Source organism: Mobula birostris, chromosome 9 (assembly GCF_030028105.1).
Source record: "Mobula birostris isolate sMobBir1 chromosome 9, sMobBir1.hap1, whole genome shotgun sequence".
NCBI lineage: Eukaryota > Metazoa > Chordata > Chondrichthyes > Myliobatiformes > Myliobatidae > Mobula > Mobula birostris.
The window spans coordinates 135,870,660-135,886,898 of NC_092378.1; the positions used below are offsets into that span (position 1 = coordinate 135,870,660).

Sequence of the window (16,239 nt, forward strand, 5' to 3'; positions counted from 1 at the left end):
ATAAAGCACTGAGTGGAATGACAGAGTTATAGAATCAAATGGTCTTCTGCATTGCCAAATGACCAAAGTGACTGTAATTATAAAGCAGTAAATACCATTCAGGCTGGCAAGTCACATTGAGTAAATACCTGAAGATAATGGATATCGAGGAAGGGAGTCAGAAGATTTACTGGGAGAGAAGAGAGATGACAAGCAGTGTCATGCGTACATTCAAAACTGAAAAAGGATTATTGAAAAAACAGCAAGTTTCGTCAGCTGGGAAGTACTAATCAGGGTTAATTAGCAAGTTTGAATGTGTCGAATTTCTCCAAAGTGTGAGCTTGATCATTACAACGGGACAGAAAAATCAGACCAGTACCATCTGGTGATTTTAGCTGAGAAGTTGATAAGTGGAAGAAACTCATCAAGAGGTTGGAGAAAATACAATGGTTTTTTTTTAACTTGAGGTAGCTGTTATGAAGCATGTCACAGCAGAACAAATTCCCTGTCCAACTGAATAAGGCAGATTTGATTTGTGTAATTGAAGTAACAAAACTCATATGAGCAGTCTATTGCTTTTGAATTAGTGTATTTAGAGAAAGAAAACATGCACCACTGTAGGTTTTTATGGCAGTAAAAGAACTCAGAAATATTAACAAATAACACTGGACAACAAAGATTTTGCTTCCTGAATACCTTTAGGTGTATCTTATGAATTTTGGGCTACTGATCATGATAATTACCACGAAATTTCCCTTTCACGCACCAGTTTTTAAAATAAGTTTGTTTATTATTTCAATTCATAATTCAAGTCAATTAAAATGTTGCCTACAATGTAAGCTGGTAAGTTTCCTATCTTGTCCAGGAATGCTTAGGCGGCGTGGCTGCTGCATGGCAGGACAGGTTTTAGTAATAATTATTGGGTTCAGGACTGTAAGGATGGAATTTGCTATCACCAAGCACAAAAATTTCTATGAAGGATTTTGATATTTGAGACAGATGCTTCCCAGAAATAACTGATGCCAAGATTAAGGAAAGCATTTTTGTTGGTCCACAAATCAAACAGGTCACCAATGACAGGCAATTTGAAGAATTTCTAGTGGGACCGGAGAAAATCACATGGAGGCATTCAAGGAAGTTGTTGAAATTTTTCTCGGCATCTACAGAGCACTAAGCTACATCAAGCTGGTTGAAAGCATGCTTCAAGCATATAAAACCATGAAATGCAACATATCACTAAAGATTCATTTTCTGCATTCCCATTTAGACTTCTTCCCTGCAAATCTCGGTGCTGTTAGTGACGAGCATGGTCAAAGGTTTCACCAGGACATTGCAGTCATGGAGAAAAGATACCAGGGCAACTGGAATCCATCAATGCTGGTGAATTATTGTTGGACACTTAAGCGGGAAGCCTCAGACGCTGAGTACAAATGAAAATTATTAACAAAATATGTTTAACTTAGTTGAACTATTGCAAAGCATCAGCACCATTATCCAATTAAACACATTATATTCAATAAAAGATAATTTGTTGTTTCTCCAAATTCCTACGTGATACAAGTAGTCTGAAATTATATTTGTGTTTATCTTCAAGCAGTCCATCATAAACAAAAAAAAATTCTGAGGAAGCACACTTTTGAAAAAATTTGCTGTCCAGTGTAATACAAGGATAATATTGAGAGATTAATACGCACAAAATGCTGGAGGAACTCAGTAGGCCAGGCAGCATCTAAGAAGAAGAGCAAACAGTTAATGTTTCTGGCTAAGACCCTTAATCAGGACTGGGGGAAAAAAAAAGGCCAGAGTAAGAACGCAAACACGAGGAATTCTGCAGATGCTGGAAATTCAAGCAACACACATCAAAGTTGCTGGTGAACGCAGCAGGCCAGGCAGCATCTCTAGGAAGAGGTACAGTCGACGTTTCAGGCCGAGACCCTTCGTCAGGACTAACTGAAGAAAGAGCTAGTAAGAGATTTAAAAGTGGGTGGGGGAGGGGAGATCCAAAATGATAGGAGAAGACAGGAGGGGGAGGGATGGAGCCAAGAGCTGGACAGGTGATTGGCAAAAGGGGTATGAGAGGATCATGGGACAGGAGGCCCAGGGAGAAGGTGAGTCTGAGTCAAGATGTGGTCGAAAAGTTGAAGAGCCGAAGAAATTACAGATGGGGAGCAGTGAGAGATGGTTTCACTGAACTCCCGTCGAAGAGAAGATTTAAACTTCTTCAGTGTAGGCATCACCGGAAGATGCTTTGCAGTAGTGAATTTAAAAACACAAACACGAGGAATTCTGCAGATGCTGGAAATTCAAGCAACACACATCAAAGTTGCTGGTGAACGCAGCAGGATGAAGGGTCTCGGCCTGAAATGTCGACTGTACCTCTTCCTAGAGATGCTGCCTGGCCTGCTGCGTTCACCAGCAACTTTGATGTGTGTTGTCAGAGTAAGAAGTTGGGGGGAGGAGAGGAAGGAGTGCACGGTAGTCGGTGATAGGTGAAACCTGGAGAGGGGGAGGGGTGAAGTAAAGAGCTTGGAAACTGATAGATGAAAGAGATAAAGGGCTGTAGAAGGGGGAATCTGATAGGAGAGAACAGAAGGCCATGGAAGAAAGGGAAGGGGCAGGCACACCACATCTGCAGATTTTCTCGTTTGTGAATTTGGGAGATTACTTGTTTCAAATGAATAGTCAAATCAAGTCACTTTTTATTGTCATTTCGACCATAACTGCTGATACAGTACACAGTAAAAATGAGACATTTTTCAGGACCATGGTGCTACATGAAACAATACGAAAACTACACTGAACTACAAAAAAACAACACAAAAACTACACTAGACTACAGACCTACCCAGGACTGCATAAAGTGCACAAAACAGTGCAGGCATTACAATGAACAATAAACAAGACAATAGGCACAGTAGAGTGCAGTAGGTTGGTGTCAGTCCAGGCTCTAGGTATTGAGGAGTCTGACAGCTTGGGGGAAGAAACTGTTACATAGTCTGGTCATGAGAGCCCAAATGCTTCGGTGCCCTTTGCCAGATGGCAGGGGGAGTAAGAATTTGTATGAGGAGTGCGTAGGGTCCTTCATAATGCTGTTTGTTTTGCGGATGCAGCGTGTGGTGTAAATGTCTGTAATGGCAGGAAGAGAGACCCCGATGATCTTCTCAGCTGACCTCGCTATCCGTTGTAGGGTCTTGAGATCCGAGATGATTCAATTTCTGAACCAGGCAGTGATGCAATTGCTCAGGATGCTCTCAATACAACTTCTGTAGAATGTGGTGAGGATGGGGGGTGGGAGATGGACTTTTCTCACCCTTCGCAGTAAGTAGAGACACTGCTGGGCTTTCTTTGCTATGGAGTTGGTGTTGACGGACCAGGTGAGATTCTCCGCCAGGTGCATACCAAGAAATTTGGTGCTCTTAACGATCCCTATGGAGGAGTCGTCGACGTTCAGCGGAGAATGGTCATTCCGTGTCCTCCTGAAGTCAACAACCATCTCCTTTGTTTTGTTCACATTCAGAGACAGGTTGTTGGCTCTGCACCAGTCTGTTAGCCGTTGCACCTCCTCTCTGTATGCTGACTCATCGTTCTTGCTGATGAGACCCACCACGGTCGTGTCATCGGTGAACTTGATGATGTGGTTCGAGCTGTGTATTGCAGCACAGTCGTGGGTCAGCAAAGTGAACAGCAGTGGACTGAGCGCACAGCCCTGGGGGGCCCCCGTGCTCAGTGTGATGGTTTTGGAGATGCTGCTTCCAATCTGGACTGACTGAGGTCTCCCAGTCAGGAAGTCTAGGATCCAGTTGCAGAGGGAGGTGTTCAGGCCCAGTAGGCTCAATGTTCCAATCAGTTTCTGAGGAATGATTGTGTTGAATGCTGAACTGAAGTCTATGAACAGCATTCGAACGTACGTGTCTTTTTTGTCCAGGTGGGTTAGGGCCAGGTGGAGGGTGATGGCAATGGCATCGTCTGTTGAATGGTTGGGACGGTACGGTGAGGGGGGCAGCAGGGTCTTGATGTGCCTCATGACGAGCCTCTCAAAACACTTCATGATGATGAATGTGAGTGCAACAGGATGGTAGTTGTTGAGACAGGACACTGAAGACTTCTTCGGCACGGGGACGATGGTGGCGGCCTTGAAGCATGTAGGAACAATGGTGCTGCTCAGAGAGATGTTGAAGATGTCAGTGAGAATCTCTGCTAGCTGGTCTGCACATCCTCTATGAGCACTCTGCCAGGAATATTGTCTGGTCTAGCAGCCTTCCGGGGGTTGACCCTGCACAGGGTTCTCCTCACATCGGCCACAGTTAGACACAGCACCTGGTCATTTGGAGGAGGGGTGGTCTTCCTCGCAGCCACATCATTTTCCACCTCAAAACGAGCGTAGAAATTGTTCAATGCATCTGGGAGGGAGGCAACACCAGCACAGGCAGGTGGTGTTGTCTTGTAGTTGGTGATGTCCTGAATGCCCCTCCACATGCGCCGCGTGTTGCCGCTGTCCTGGAAGTGACTGTGGACTTGCTGGGTGTGTGCACGCTTTGCCTTTCTGATGGCCCGGGACAGTGTGGCCCTCGCTGTTGTTAGGGTTGCCTTGTCGCCTGCTCTGAAGGTGGAGTCACGGGTCCTCAGCAGCACACGCACCTCCGCGGTCATCCATGGCTTCTGGTTAGCGCGTGTAGTGATGGTCTTGGCCACAGTGATGTCATCAATGCACTTGCTGATGTAGCTAGTCACTGGTACCATCTACTCCTCTAAGTTGGTAGAGTCGCCATCGGTTGCAGCCTCCCTGAACATGTGCCAGTCAGTGTGCTCAAAGCAGTCTTGAAGAGCAGAGATGGCTCCTGCTGGGCAGGTTTTCACCTGCTTCTGAACTGGTCTGGAGCGCCTGTTGAGCAGTCTGTATACTGGGATTTGCATAACAGAGATGTGGTCTGAGTAACAGAGGTGGGGGCAGGGCTCTGCCTGGTATGTGTCAAAAGGGAAGGGGGATAGCCAACGAAAGTAGATGGTAAGTGATACATGGAGTCCTCTGGAAGAACGTAGACTGGTCAATAACCAATAATTAACTGTAGAATGGATTCTAGTTAACTGGTACACATCAGGACCAGCATATTTTGGCCCAATTAAGTGCTTGTCCCAATTCGCCTAAGTTTCATGGAAATAGTTAAAAAGGTATTAAAAAAAAGACAAGCTACCACTTAACTGAATAAAAATTACGTATAAATAAAATACAGAACAAATTAAAACACTACCAATACTACAATACATTAAAACTATGTATTAGTTCCAAATAGTTATCAACTGAAGAACTTATCCAGTATATGCTGCCATGTTCTTTTGATTGACTAAATGAAGGAAATCAGAGCAGATACTCAGTGGATAATGGACAGTTTTCAAACAATACTTTTGACTACTGCATCTTTCAAATCTTCATTTGCATTGTAACGTTCAGGATGATTGTTGATACCTTCAAACTCTTTGTATTTTCTTACTTTAGTAGTCACCAACCGGTCGATCGTGATCAACCAGTCGATCTTTCCCAGTAGATCCCAAAAAAAAGAAAAATAAATACACAAATACTGTTGTAATGTGAGCATTATAAGTAATACTAATTAGGATAATGGTAATATAGCAATACTTCCGCTACTGAAAGCTGTTTGTAAAGAGAGATTGTTTCCCGATTGCGGGTTTTTATTTCCGTTCTTTCTGCCCAGTGCACACGCGTGTAGCTCCCCCGCCATGCACCACAGTAGAAAAGACCGGAAGTAAAACCCCGCAACCCGGAAATACTATCATAATTAGTATTAGTTATTTTTATAATGCTCACATTACAACACCTTTAATTCTATGTTTCATTATTTAATTTTATTTCAACATGAAAAATAAATGAATCAAAATTGACTGCTGCACTCAGTGTGATGACTGGGACTGAATACTTTCTGCTACTTCCCTGAAATTTGGCTCATAACTACAGACAGCCAGTCTGAGACAGTCTGTGAGGTGTCTGTCAGTCAGTAAGATAGCTTCTGTACTTAGATTTCATCATTTTCATCTGTTGCAGCACAGTACCCTCGCAAACCTCCTGACAGACTGAATACTTGAATGGACAGTTTCCTTTGTTAGACTGAATGTTGAATCTGCCATGTTTTTCAGGTGTTTTGTATTGGTAAACTGTTATTGAGACACTAGTATAAGTTTTAGAGGTACGCAAGATAATGACACCACTGTTTTTTGTTTCCCAGTCCTTTTACATTTGGGGAATGTTGGAATTTAAAGGGGGAGGAGTATTGTAATGTGAGCATTATAAAGATAAGTTAATACCAATTAGGATAATGGTAATACTGTATAGCAATACACTTGCTACAGAAAGCTGTTTGTAAACAGAGGTCGTTTCCAGGGTTGCAGGGTTTTACTTCCGGTCTTTTCTGCGCATGTGTGTATAAGCCCCTCCGCCGCATTGGTTTTCCCGTCCCAGATAAAGTTGTTCCTTTGGACATGAAGTTGTCAGTGGTCCTTTTTCAAAGTAGAAGTTACTACAAAAGGTATGAAGTATTGTATTATTCTTAAAGAAAGACAGCTTTGGACTGTTTGATATGCTAGTTAGTGTTTTCTTGGTTGAATTAATTTGAAAGTTTGACAAAAGCATTTTATGTAATTCAAATACAATTAGCCCAAACAAAAAGCCTTAAGTTGGAAGTACAATCTGAGTTGTTTTCTCTCTAAACAAGTTAGTGGGTAGACCTTGCCTTTCACTAAGGCCAAGGTAGGGGATCTTGGGCTTAAAAAGGTTGGTGACCACTACCTTACTTGTTGAAGTACTGAAATGATTTCATTTTCACTCCCGGCTATTTCTGCCATCTCCAAGCCTGAATGCCTGATTTCACAGACAGCACAACAATTCTGAATTGCCTGTCTATTTCTCACCAACTGTCAATAACAAAAATCATTGCTTTTGAACACAAACACACACAACTGATACTATTTAAAAATTGTTTGCTCCAAGCATGATGTGGTGCTCCAATGCACATGGCTGATGCTAGTTAGAAATTGTTTGGTGTCAGTCTTTTGTCCTAATTAAGCAGCATAGTATCCCAAATAAACAAATGGAATCCTGGCTATATTCTTCATTAGTTTTTGTTTTTTATGAATTGTCCCAAACAAGCGGCAGCCCCAATTAACTGATGGTCCAATTAACTGAAATCCCTGTATATTGGGCAAGAAAATGCTCATCCATGGTATGTAACCTTAGAATTGAGGCCATTTGTAACTGAATTTATGATATAACAACTGTACGATGGGAGATTTCAGCTCTGCATGGCTTCCCTGGATATGTTCGTATTAGACAATGAATGAAGGAACGACGGAACAGAGAGATTATTGCATATGCATTGGGCAAATTAACCTACACAAGACTCAACAAGTACACCATTTTGCAACAGAAGATCACAAGATCACCAATGAAGCAGTTTTGTATAACCATGAAAAATTACAAAACAATCAGCCAAGCATTCTGTCACTTGCAACATTTTATACAGTCCATGAGCATGTTGCTTTCTCGGTATTGCACATACTCCCAAGGAAATTTTAAGCTCAATTCACTTTTCATTATTCCACTTTTCTGCAGAAGACATACAAAGCATTATTCCACTGTATACCTGGCGCAGTAATACACAATGAACTTTTTACATTTGTGGCAACAAGCATCAATCATGTTAGAAGCTCTTGATGAAAATGATCTGTAAATTAATCATTGAACTAAAATACCTAGGCATGTGCCCATAAGTAGAAATTGTTACATACAAAGCTCTAAATTATACAAAGCAAATGATACACTTGGTATTTTGCATATTCTTGGCTCATGAAAGACAACTGTTCTAGAATGAATAAATACTATACTGATCCAAACATTCTCTTTAGGCTATGTCCACACTACGCTAGATAATTTTGAAAACGCTGGTTTCGAGTAAAAATGACAGGCGTCCACACTAAGCGTTTTTCAAAATATCTCTGTCCACATTAGACATATATTTGGGTGAATCTTCTCCTACTGGGCACACGCAGGACACACAGAAAACAAGCGAAGAGGAAACGGTATACTTGGTGCGCGTTTGTCCAGTTACAGAGTAGAAAAACTTAAAAGGAATTGCTCTTGGCTCTCGCGCAGGAGGACTTAAAACTAAAGAAAAAAACAAATACTTGAGCGTATGGAGGCAACTGACAGAGAGTTCATGGACAGTATGACCCGCTGACGACGAACATTGAAAAACTGAATAACTCTGTTGCATTAATAAAGCACCTTGTTCAATGTATAAAACATGTCTGCATCAGTGTTATCTTGTATTTCCATACAATGTTACATTAAGCCGTTACACATCTATTGTCAGAGAAGTACTTGTATAAATAGGTAAACCACCTTGGTTCTTGATCCTCCAAAATATTCCGCATGGAATTTAAACTGGAGGTGGCGGAGGGTGTTTTCTGTCCTTACCTTCATACAAGCAAGGACAGAAAACAGGACAAAGTGAGTATACTTATTTATTCAGTAAGCTATGGGTCGAAGCATTTGGTGAGTACATTTCTAACTCCTCTGGCTTCAGTCTCGTTGCCCTCTGTTCTGAAATTGTTAGGTTCTGTGAAGTGCAGAATCAAATACCACTGTGATAATTGTACGCTCTAGTATCAATTGTTTGGCAACAATGAAGTAATAATAATAATAATAATAAGAAGAAGAAAACAATGCAATGCCGTGCTGCTGCCATCTGTTGTGGCACGTCATGACAGCGGCTTTAAAAAGCTCCGTTGACCATGTCCCCACTGCAACGGATATTAGGCATTTTCAGATTTATTCACTCTGGAGACCGTTTCTGAAAATCTCCGTTTTCAGGGGATGAAAACGCCGTTTTAGTGTGGACAGAGGGTCAAAACGAAGAGAAAAAGCTTCGTTTTCAAAATTATCCGGCGTAGTGTGGACGTAGCCTAGGCGTTGCACATTCAACTTTTAGGAACTTGAAAGGCCTTTGAATTGTGGACATATTCCCATGCAGTAACTTTTTCCAAATTTTCTAGATTCCACAGTAATTAGGTTCTGCAATCCCCAACTTGTTTATTCTCCTTTCAACTATCTAAATTAAAATGTCTTCTCAAATTCAAGACAATTAATAGTTTTAAAAAAACCATACTTAATTGAAGTCAATAATACATTTACTATCCTATATTTTTTGTCTTTTTACAAACACACCATTGCCACTCGCTCTAGTTGTTGATGATAGTAGTCAATGAATAAACTATAAATACTTAAAATACTCTGCTCTCCAAGACAGTTAGTTGTTTGCTCAGGCAGCCCTAAGGGAGCAAGGACGATATAGGTTTTGAGGATTCTGAGGTGGTTAATCAAGCCAACAGAGGGAAGGGAGACACTTTCAGATGGGACAGGTCATGGGTAGGTAATTAGTAAAATAGTCATCTCCTTCCACTGATTCTGCAAGACCTCCATGTATCTGACACATGGCCTCCAGGTTCTTGTCATGGGCTACAAGTTCCAGGAAGTTGTGGAAATATTGCATCTGTTCAACAAGGCTTTGAGCAAATTTTTAAACTTTTATTTATTTGTATGACCACTTCTTGCTACAACAGTATCTACTTTGGTAAACTGACGTCTGATATGCAAACAGCACATTGCAGCTGACTGAGTGTGACTAAGACCTCAAAACTACAGATATAGGCTTAGCAAAGAGTAATGATACTGCCTCATTTGTCCTTTCATTAAATTTGGAGGATTTTGCAGAGACAACGATGGCGCTATAATCCAACATCTTGACATGCCAGCTGCCAATAATCCAAATCTCAGGAAAAACAAGCAAAGAAATCCCTGCTGCCCAGTAGACCATGAGTTTAATATCAGGTTTGAGGTCTTAATCTTCAAATACCCTCTCCTTAAATGATTAAAGACAGTGCAAGTACATTGAAAACAATGGCAAGCTTCATCATCAATATTTACCTTTTCCAAAAAGGGGCTTGAGCATATTAAGTGCTACACTTTTACCTAGCCCTCGACATCAATCTTTATTGTGATGGCAAAATAGTCCAAGAAAATCTTTTGTCTTGTAGACGTTGAATTCAAGTGTGTTCAATAACTATCATCTACACACTGCAATTCCATAACCAAGTAATTTTAATGGAGTAAATTTGGTTCTGGAACATAGTTGCTACAGGGTGAACAGTTTACCATTAGTTCTGGAGATCTGCTCCAGCACTGCAGTTTTTTGGATACAAGGTACAACACTACAACCAGAAATTTTCAAAGAAATGTTGAGGCAATGATGGGGTCTTGATTGACATCAATCTTCACTGGTTCTGCTGTAGACTCATTGATTAACATCATGAACTCACGTCATTATGAAACAAGCACAATATAGAGATGAGCTCCTGTGGCAGCACAGCCGGAGAAGGTTCAAGGAAGATTTAAAATGGATTTGAGAAGTTTAGTTAGAGCAAGATTATCTAGACTATTTGTAACTTGTAAATGAAGATGGAAGATTTATACTAAGATCCGGAAGAACTTATTTCTATTTCTAGAAGTCAAAGACTAGAGGACATAAACTGAAATTAATAGGATGAGAATCAACAACTCAGAGCTGCATAATGGAATTAGTCTCAAATACGCTTTTGGCTGGCATAGACACAATCATTGCTTCTTTTGCTGTACACTTCTGTGAGAAATTTACTACTTCCAAGCTCTCAGTATCTATTGCAAGAGTGATATTCTGACATAAAGAACTGTGCAAATTTTCTCCAAAACAAAATCACACAGAAAAGTGACATTCCAGAGCCATAATGCTCTGTTCCAATCCTGTAGTTTCCAAAGCTACACCTAAAATATCAGAATCACCATTCCCCAGGTATACTGCAGCAAACTGAGGTGTTTCCAACTTGATTGTGTGTAGGGTATCAAAAGATAAATCAATCAAATAAAACCATTAGAGGTAAAGTGGCAAAGCTACAGGGTGTAACCAAGTTTAAAGAAAAGTTTGCACCTCACCTTCCATTTGTAGCTTGCAACTGGACTTGTATCCAATCTCTTTACTGTGGAGGGCTCAGGAAAAGCATCCTGCATTTCGAACAAAACATCACAAATACACACATTATAAACAGGAACATGTTATAAACACGTATTGACTGGGACTCCCATACTATAAAAGGAGTAGATGAGATTGTCAAATATGTTCTAAAAAGTTTCCTTAATCACTATGTAGAAGCTCCAACAAGAGAATGTATGAGACTTGATCTATTATTAGGGAACGAGACAGGGTAGGTGACAGAAGTTTGTGTGGGGGAACACTTTGCCATTTGTTTCAAGGCAATGTAGGGTTCTCAGTAATATTAGCTGCTAACTGCTAATAACGAAATGGCTTCTCTGTAATGTTAACTGATGAGGTAAGGTTCTCTGAAGCAACATGCTTGGGTTATAATTAGTGATAACGGGACTTGTATTCATTTGCTAACCAATGGAAGAGATGTTATTCTTTCTGTGTGAAAGCTGTTAGTTTGCGCAGGCTTGGGTTTTTTTCAGAGAGGAAGGACGTGCTGGTCGCGCCCTGGTAGACCACCATGGTTGGCCCCAGTCGGAGAGTCGAGGAGTTCGGAGGAGATCGAATGGTGGGGAGAAGGCTCCATTTACTGAGCTTCAATGTTGTGCACATATTGGTTGAACTCTGATAAGTTTGGCACCTTTTTCTTTTCCTTTTGTATTTGTATCTCTATTAACCACATAGTCACATTAAGATTTATAAAGCAGTTACTTGTACCTTGTGTGCTGTCTGATCTTTTATGTGTGAGTTTGTACCGGGGTGCATTACACAGCATCTATGCAAACGTGAGACACGGTTTGGCAGGCGGACGGGGTACCCCCTAGACAAACGTGAGTCAATAGCCCTAAGCGTAACAGTAATTGGGGAAAGGGTGGGTCTGATTCTTGGATTGTGATTCTAAATTGAAGACAGGCCAATTCTGATAGCATCAGAAAGGATCTAGCAAGTATGGACTAGTACATGTTGTTTTCTAGCAAAGGTGGCTTAGTAAGTGGGAGGCCTTCAACATGAAATATTGTGAGTACCAAGCTTGTATGTGCAGTCAGAATAAATGGCAAGGATAACAGGTTTAGGAAACCTTAGTCTTCAAGAGATATTGAGGCCCTGGTTAAGAAACAAAAGGAGGTGCATAGCAGGATTTGGCAGGCAAGAACAAATATGAGAGATCTGGAGTATAAGAAATGCAAGAGAACACTTATGAAATCAGAAGGGCTAAAAGGGATGGGGTTGCTCAAGCAGACAAGGTGCAATAGAATCCTATGGGCTTCTACAGATATATGTTAGAGCAAAAAGATTGCAAAGGACACAATTAGTCCTCTGGAAGATCATAATGGTAACCTATGTGTGGAGCCAAGAGATGGGAGAGATCTTAAATGGAATTTTTGCATCTGTGGGAGATTGGTCAAGAAGGTTCAGTCACTTGGCATTCAAGATGAGGGAGTAAATTGGATTAGACATTGGCTTTGTGGGAGAAGCAAGAATGCTAGTAGGTGGTTGCTGCTCTGAGTGGCCTGTGACTAGTACCTCAGGGATCGGTGCTGAGTCCAATGTTGTCATCTATATCAATGATCTGGATGACAATGTGGTTAACTGGATCAGCAAATTTTCAGATGACACCAAAGATTAAGGGTGTAGTAGACAGAAAGGAAGACCATTAAAGTTTGCAGCAGGATCTGCACCAGCTGGAAAAACAGCAGATGGAATTTAATGCAGACAAGTGAGAGGTGTTGCATTCTGGAGAACCAACCAGGGTATAGTGATCTGTAGAGCATTGAGGAGGGAGGTAGAAAAAAGGGATCTAGGAATACAGGTTCATAATTCAGTGAAAGTGGCATCACTGGTTGATAGGGTCGTAAAAAACACTTTTTGGACATTGGCTTTCATAAATCAAAATAATGAGTACAGGAGTTGTGATGTTATGGTGAAGTTGTATAAGACATTGGTGAGGCATAATTTAGAGTATTGTGTGCAGTTTTCGTGCCTAACCACAGGAAAGATGTCAATAAGATAGAAAGAGTACAGAGAAAATATACAGGGATGCTGCACAGACTGGAGGACCTAAGTTATAAGGAATAAGTTAGAACTTTATTCCCTAAAATGTAGGAGATTGAGGGGAGATTTGATAGCGGTATACAAAATTATGAGAGGTATAGATGCGGTAAGTGCAAGCAAGCTTTTTCCACTGAGCTTGGGCAAGACTACATCTAGAGATCATAGATGTCAAGGGTGAATGGTGAAATGTTTAAGGGGAACACAAAGGGAAATGTCTTCACTCAGAGTGGTGAGTGTGGAACAAGTTGCCAGCGCAAGTGATGGATGTGACTTCAATATTCAAGAGAAGTTTGGATAAATACACGGATGGGAGGGGTATGCAGGTCCTTAGGACTAGCCAGTTTAAATGGTTTGGCACAGACTGGATGGGCCTAAGTTACTGTTTCTGTGTTGCAGTTTTGTGACTCTATAAACTTCCAGAATTCACAAAAGTGAATTTATTTGCTTCATCTAACTAGACTGTGTGATACAGTGCAAGTTTTGTGAACTGCAGTTATCTGCTCACATACAACAGGAATTCTGCAAATGCTGGAAATTCAAGCAACACACATAAAAGTTGCTGGTGAACACAGCAGGCCAGGCAGCATCTCTAGGAAGAGGTACAGTCGACATTTCAGGTCGAGACCCTTCGTCAGGACTAACTGAAGGAAGAGTTAGTAAGAGATTTGATTCAAAAAATCCATCCCCGCCCATTGAAAATATTTAATTCATCTACCTAACACTAACCTTTTCTTCTTTGGGTGGTCGACCCCTTTTCCTTGTATTATGTTCTGAAATTTCTGCTGCGGACAAATTTTGTCTTTTGTCTTCAGATGAAATATGTTTGTTTTTATCTTCTGATGAGGTAAGTGCAGATACCTAAAAAGTAATTAGCTTAAAATGAAAACGCACAGCAATAATCCAGAAATCTGCTAAACATTACCTTAAGTGGCATGGATTGTGAAAAATCACATTTCCGGACAATCTGTAAATCAACTCAGCCCGGACCATCCACTGATGTACTTTGTCTCATCCATTTGGAGTTTTGAAAATAACTCAATGTGCTGGATTTTTAAAAATTAGCTCAAAGGTCAACAGCTACAGCACAAAGTCCCAGTATTGAGAGGCAAATGAATAAACTATTCTAACTACAGTTTCCTCTGCAGAGTTGGTGTGTGCCTGATAGACCAAACAGTACAGTATCAATGCTGAGAGCCTCAGTATCTCAGGGATACTTGGACGTGCTAGATTTCCAGCATGCATCTAAATGAACTGAATATAGAGATGATTTTCATCACTTTCTCTATGCACTAAGTCAATGTACAAATAGACTTCATTATCAAACCAAGAGACTATTTTAAAAAAAAGCACACTGCAAGTTGCACCCAGTCAATTTAAGATAAACAGCATTAACATGAAAATACTGCTAATATTGAAGAATTCCAAATGATCAATGAGTTTTGACTTTCACAGCTTATTATGAAATCTGAAAAATAAGATAAGGTGCCGCACAAGAGACTTAAAAATAAGGTACGGATGCATGGAGTTGGAGGAAGTGTATTGGCATGGATATTGGATTGGTTAACTAATAGAAGGCAGGGAGTTGGTATAAATGGGTGTTTCTCTGTTGGCAGTCAGTGGTGAGTGGGGTGCCGCAGGGGTCGGTGCTGGGCCTGCAGCTGTTTACCATTTACATTGATGATTTGGAAGAGGGGACTGAGTGTAGCGTAGCAAAATTTGCTGATGACACTAAACTGAGTGGAAAAGCAAATTGTACAGAGGATGTGGAGAGTCTGCAGAGGGATATAGATAGGTTAAGCAAGCGGGCCAAGGTCTGGCAGATGGAATACAATGTTGGTAAATGCGAGATCATCCACTTTGGAAGAAATAATAGAAGAGCAGATTAGTATTTAAATGGTGAAAGATTGCATCCTGCTGTTGTGCAGAGGGACTTGGGAGTGCTTGTTCATGAATCGCAGAAGGTTGGCTCGCAGGTACAACAGGTTATTAAGAAGGCAAACAGAATGTTGGCCTTCATTGCTAGAGATTGAATTCAAGAGCAGGGAGGTCATGCTGCAACTATACAGGGTACTGGTGAGGCCACATCTGGAGCACTGTGTACAGTTCTGGTCTCCATACTTGAGGAAAGATATACTGGCTTTGGAGAGAGTGCAGAGGAGGTTCACCAGGTTGATTCCAGGGATGAAGGGGTTAACCTATGAGGAGAGTTTGAGTCGCCTCGGACTATACTCTCTGAAGTTCAGAAGAATGAGAAGGGATCATTTAGAAACATACAAAATTTTGAAAGGGATAGATAAGATAGAAGTAGGAAAGTTATTTCCATTGGTAGGTGAGACTAGAACTAGGGGACATTGCCTCAAGATTCAGGGGAGATGATTTAGGATGGAGATGAGGAGAAACTGTTTTTCCCAGAGAGTGGTGAATCTGTGGAATTTTTTGCCCAGGGGAGCAGTTGAGGCTTCCTCACTAAGTATATTTAAGAAACAATTAGACAGGTTTTTACATAGTAAGGAAATTAAGGGTTATGGGGAAAAAGCAGGTAGATGGAGCTGAGTACACGGACAGATCAACCACGATCTTGTTGAATGGTGGGGCAGGCTCGATGGGCCGGATGGCCTACTCCTGCTCCTATTTCTTATGTTCTTATACATATTCCAATTATGGCCTTTCCAGTCATGCTTTCAAAGATAGAGCTTAAAATAGTTATCTTTAAGGTTCTCCATTGGCATTAAGTCAAGCTTAATACAGATATTAACAATTCCAAAAAGTATTCAGATCATAGAAAATAAAATTTTCTCAAAGGAAATATGGTATTTGTTATTTTTAAAAGATTTGTATTCACACTACAAACGACAAGCTATATTTTGAAGAGATTCTTGTTTTACACAAAGATTACAAGTCAATTTAGCGAACTAACTACAATGATACAATTCTATTCAATCCCTAAGCAAAATTAAATCAGATATTGTGCACACGAACTCACAATTTAGTCCTCAGGGAGGGATATACTCACTTTAGAGACACTGGACATGTGGGAAATAACTGAATTATTTATACCAAGAGCAAGAAGGAAGAAAACAGATGAAGGAAAACAGAAAATTTCTGTTGTTACAAATTGAGCAAA

The 16,239-nt window shown here is 40.8% G+C and overlaps 1 protein-coding gene across 3 annotated transcripts in view; it reads right to left on the reverse strand.

Moving 5' to 3' along the window:
• Positions 1-16,239, reverse strand: part of glyr1 (glyoxylate reductase 1 homolog (Arabidopsis)) — a 69,389-nt gene that overhangs the window by 43,521 nt on the left and 9,629 nt on the right. For all 3 annotated transcript variants that reach the window (XM_072268922.1, XM_072268923.1, XM_072268920.1), the window contains exons 5-6: positions 13,842-13,973; positions 11,015-11,083 (exon numbers count right to left, since the gene is read on the reverse strand). In XM_072268922.1, the coding sequence (XP_072125023.1) occupies positions 11,015-11,083; positions 13,842-13,973 (201 nt within the window). The remainder of the gene's footprint in view (positions 1-11,014; positions 11,084-13,841; positions 13,974-16,239) is intronic.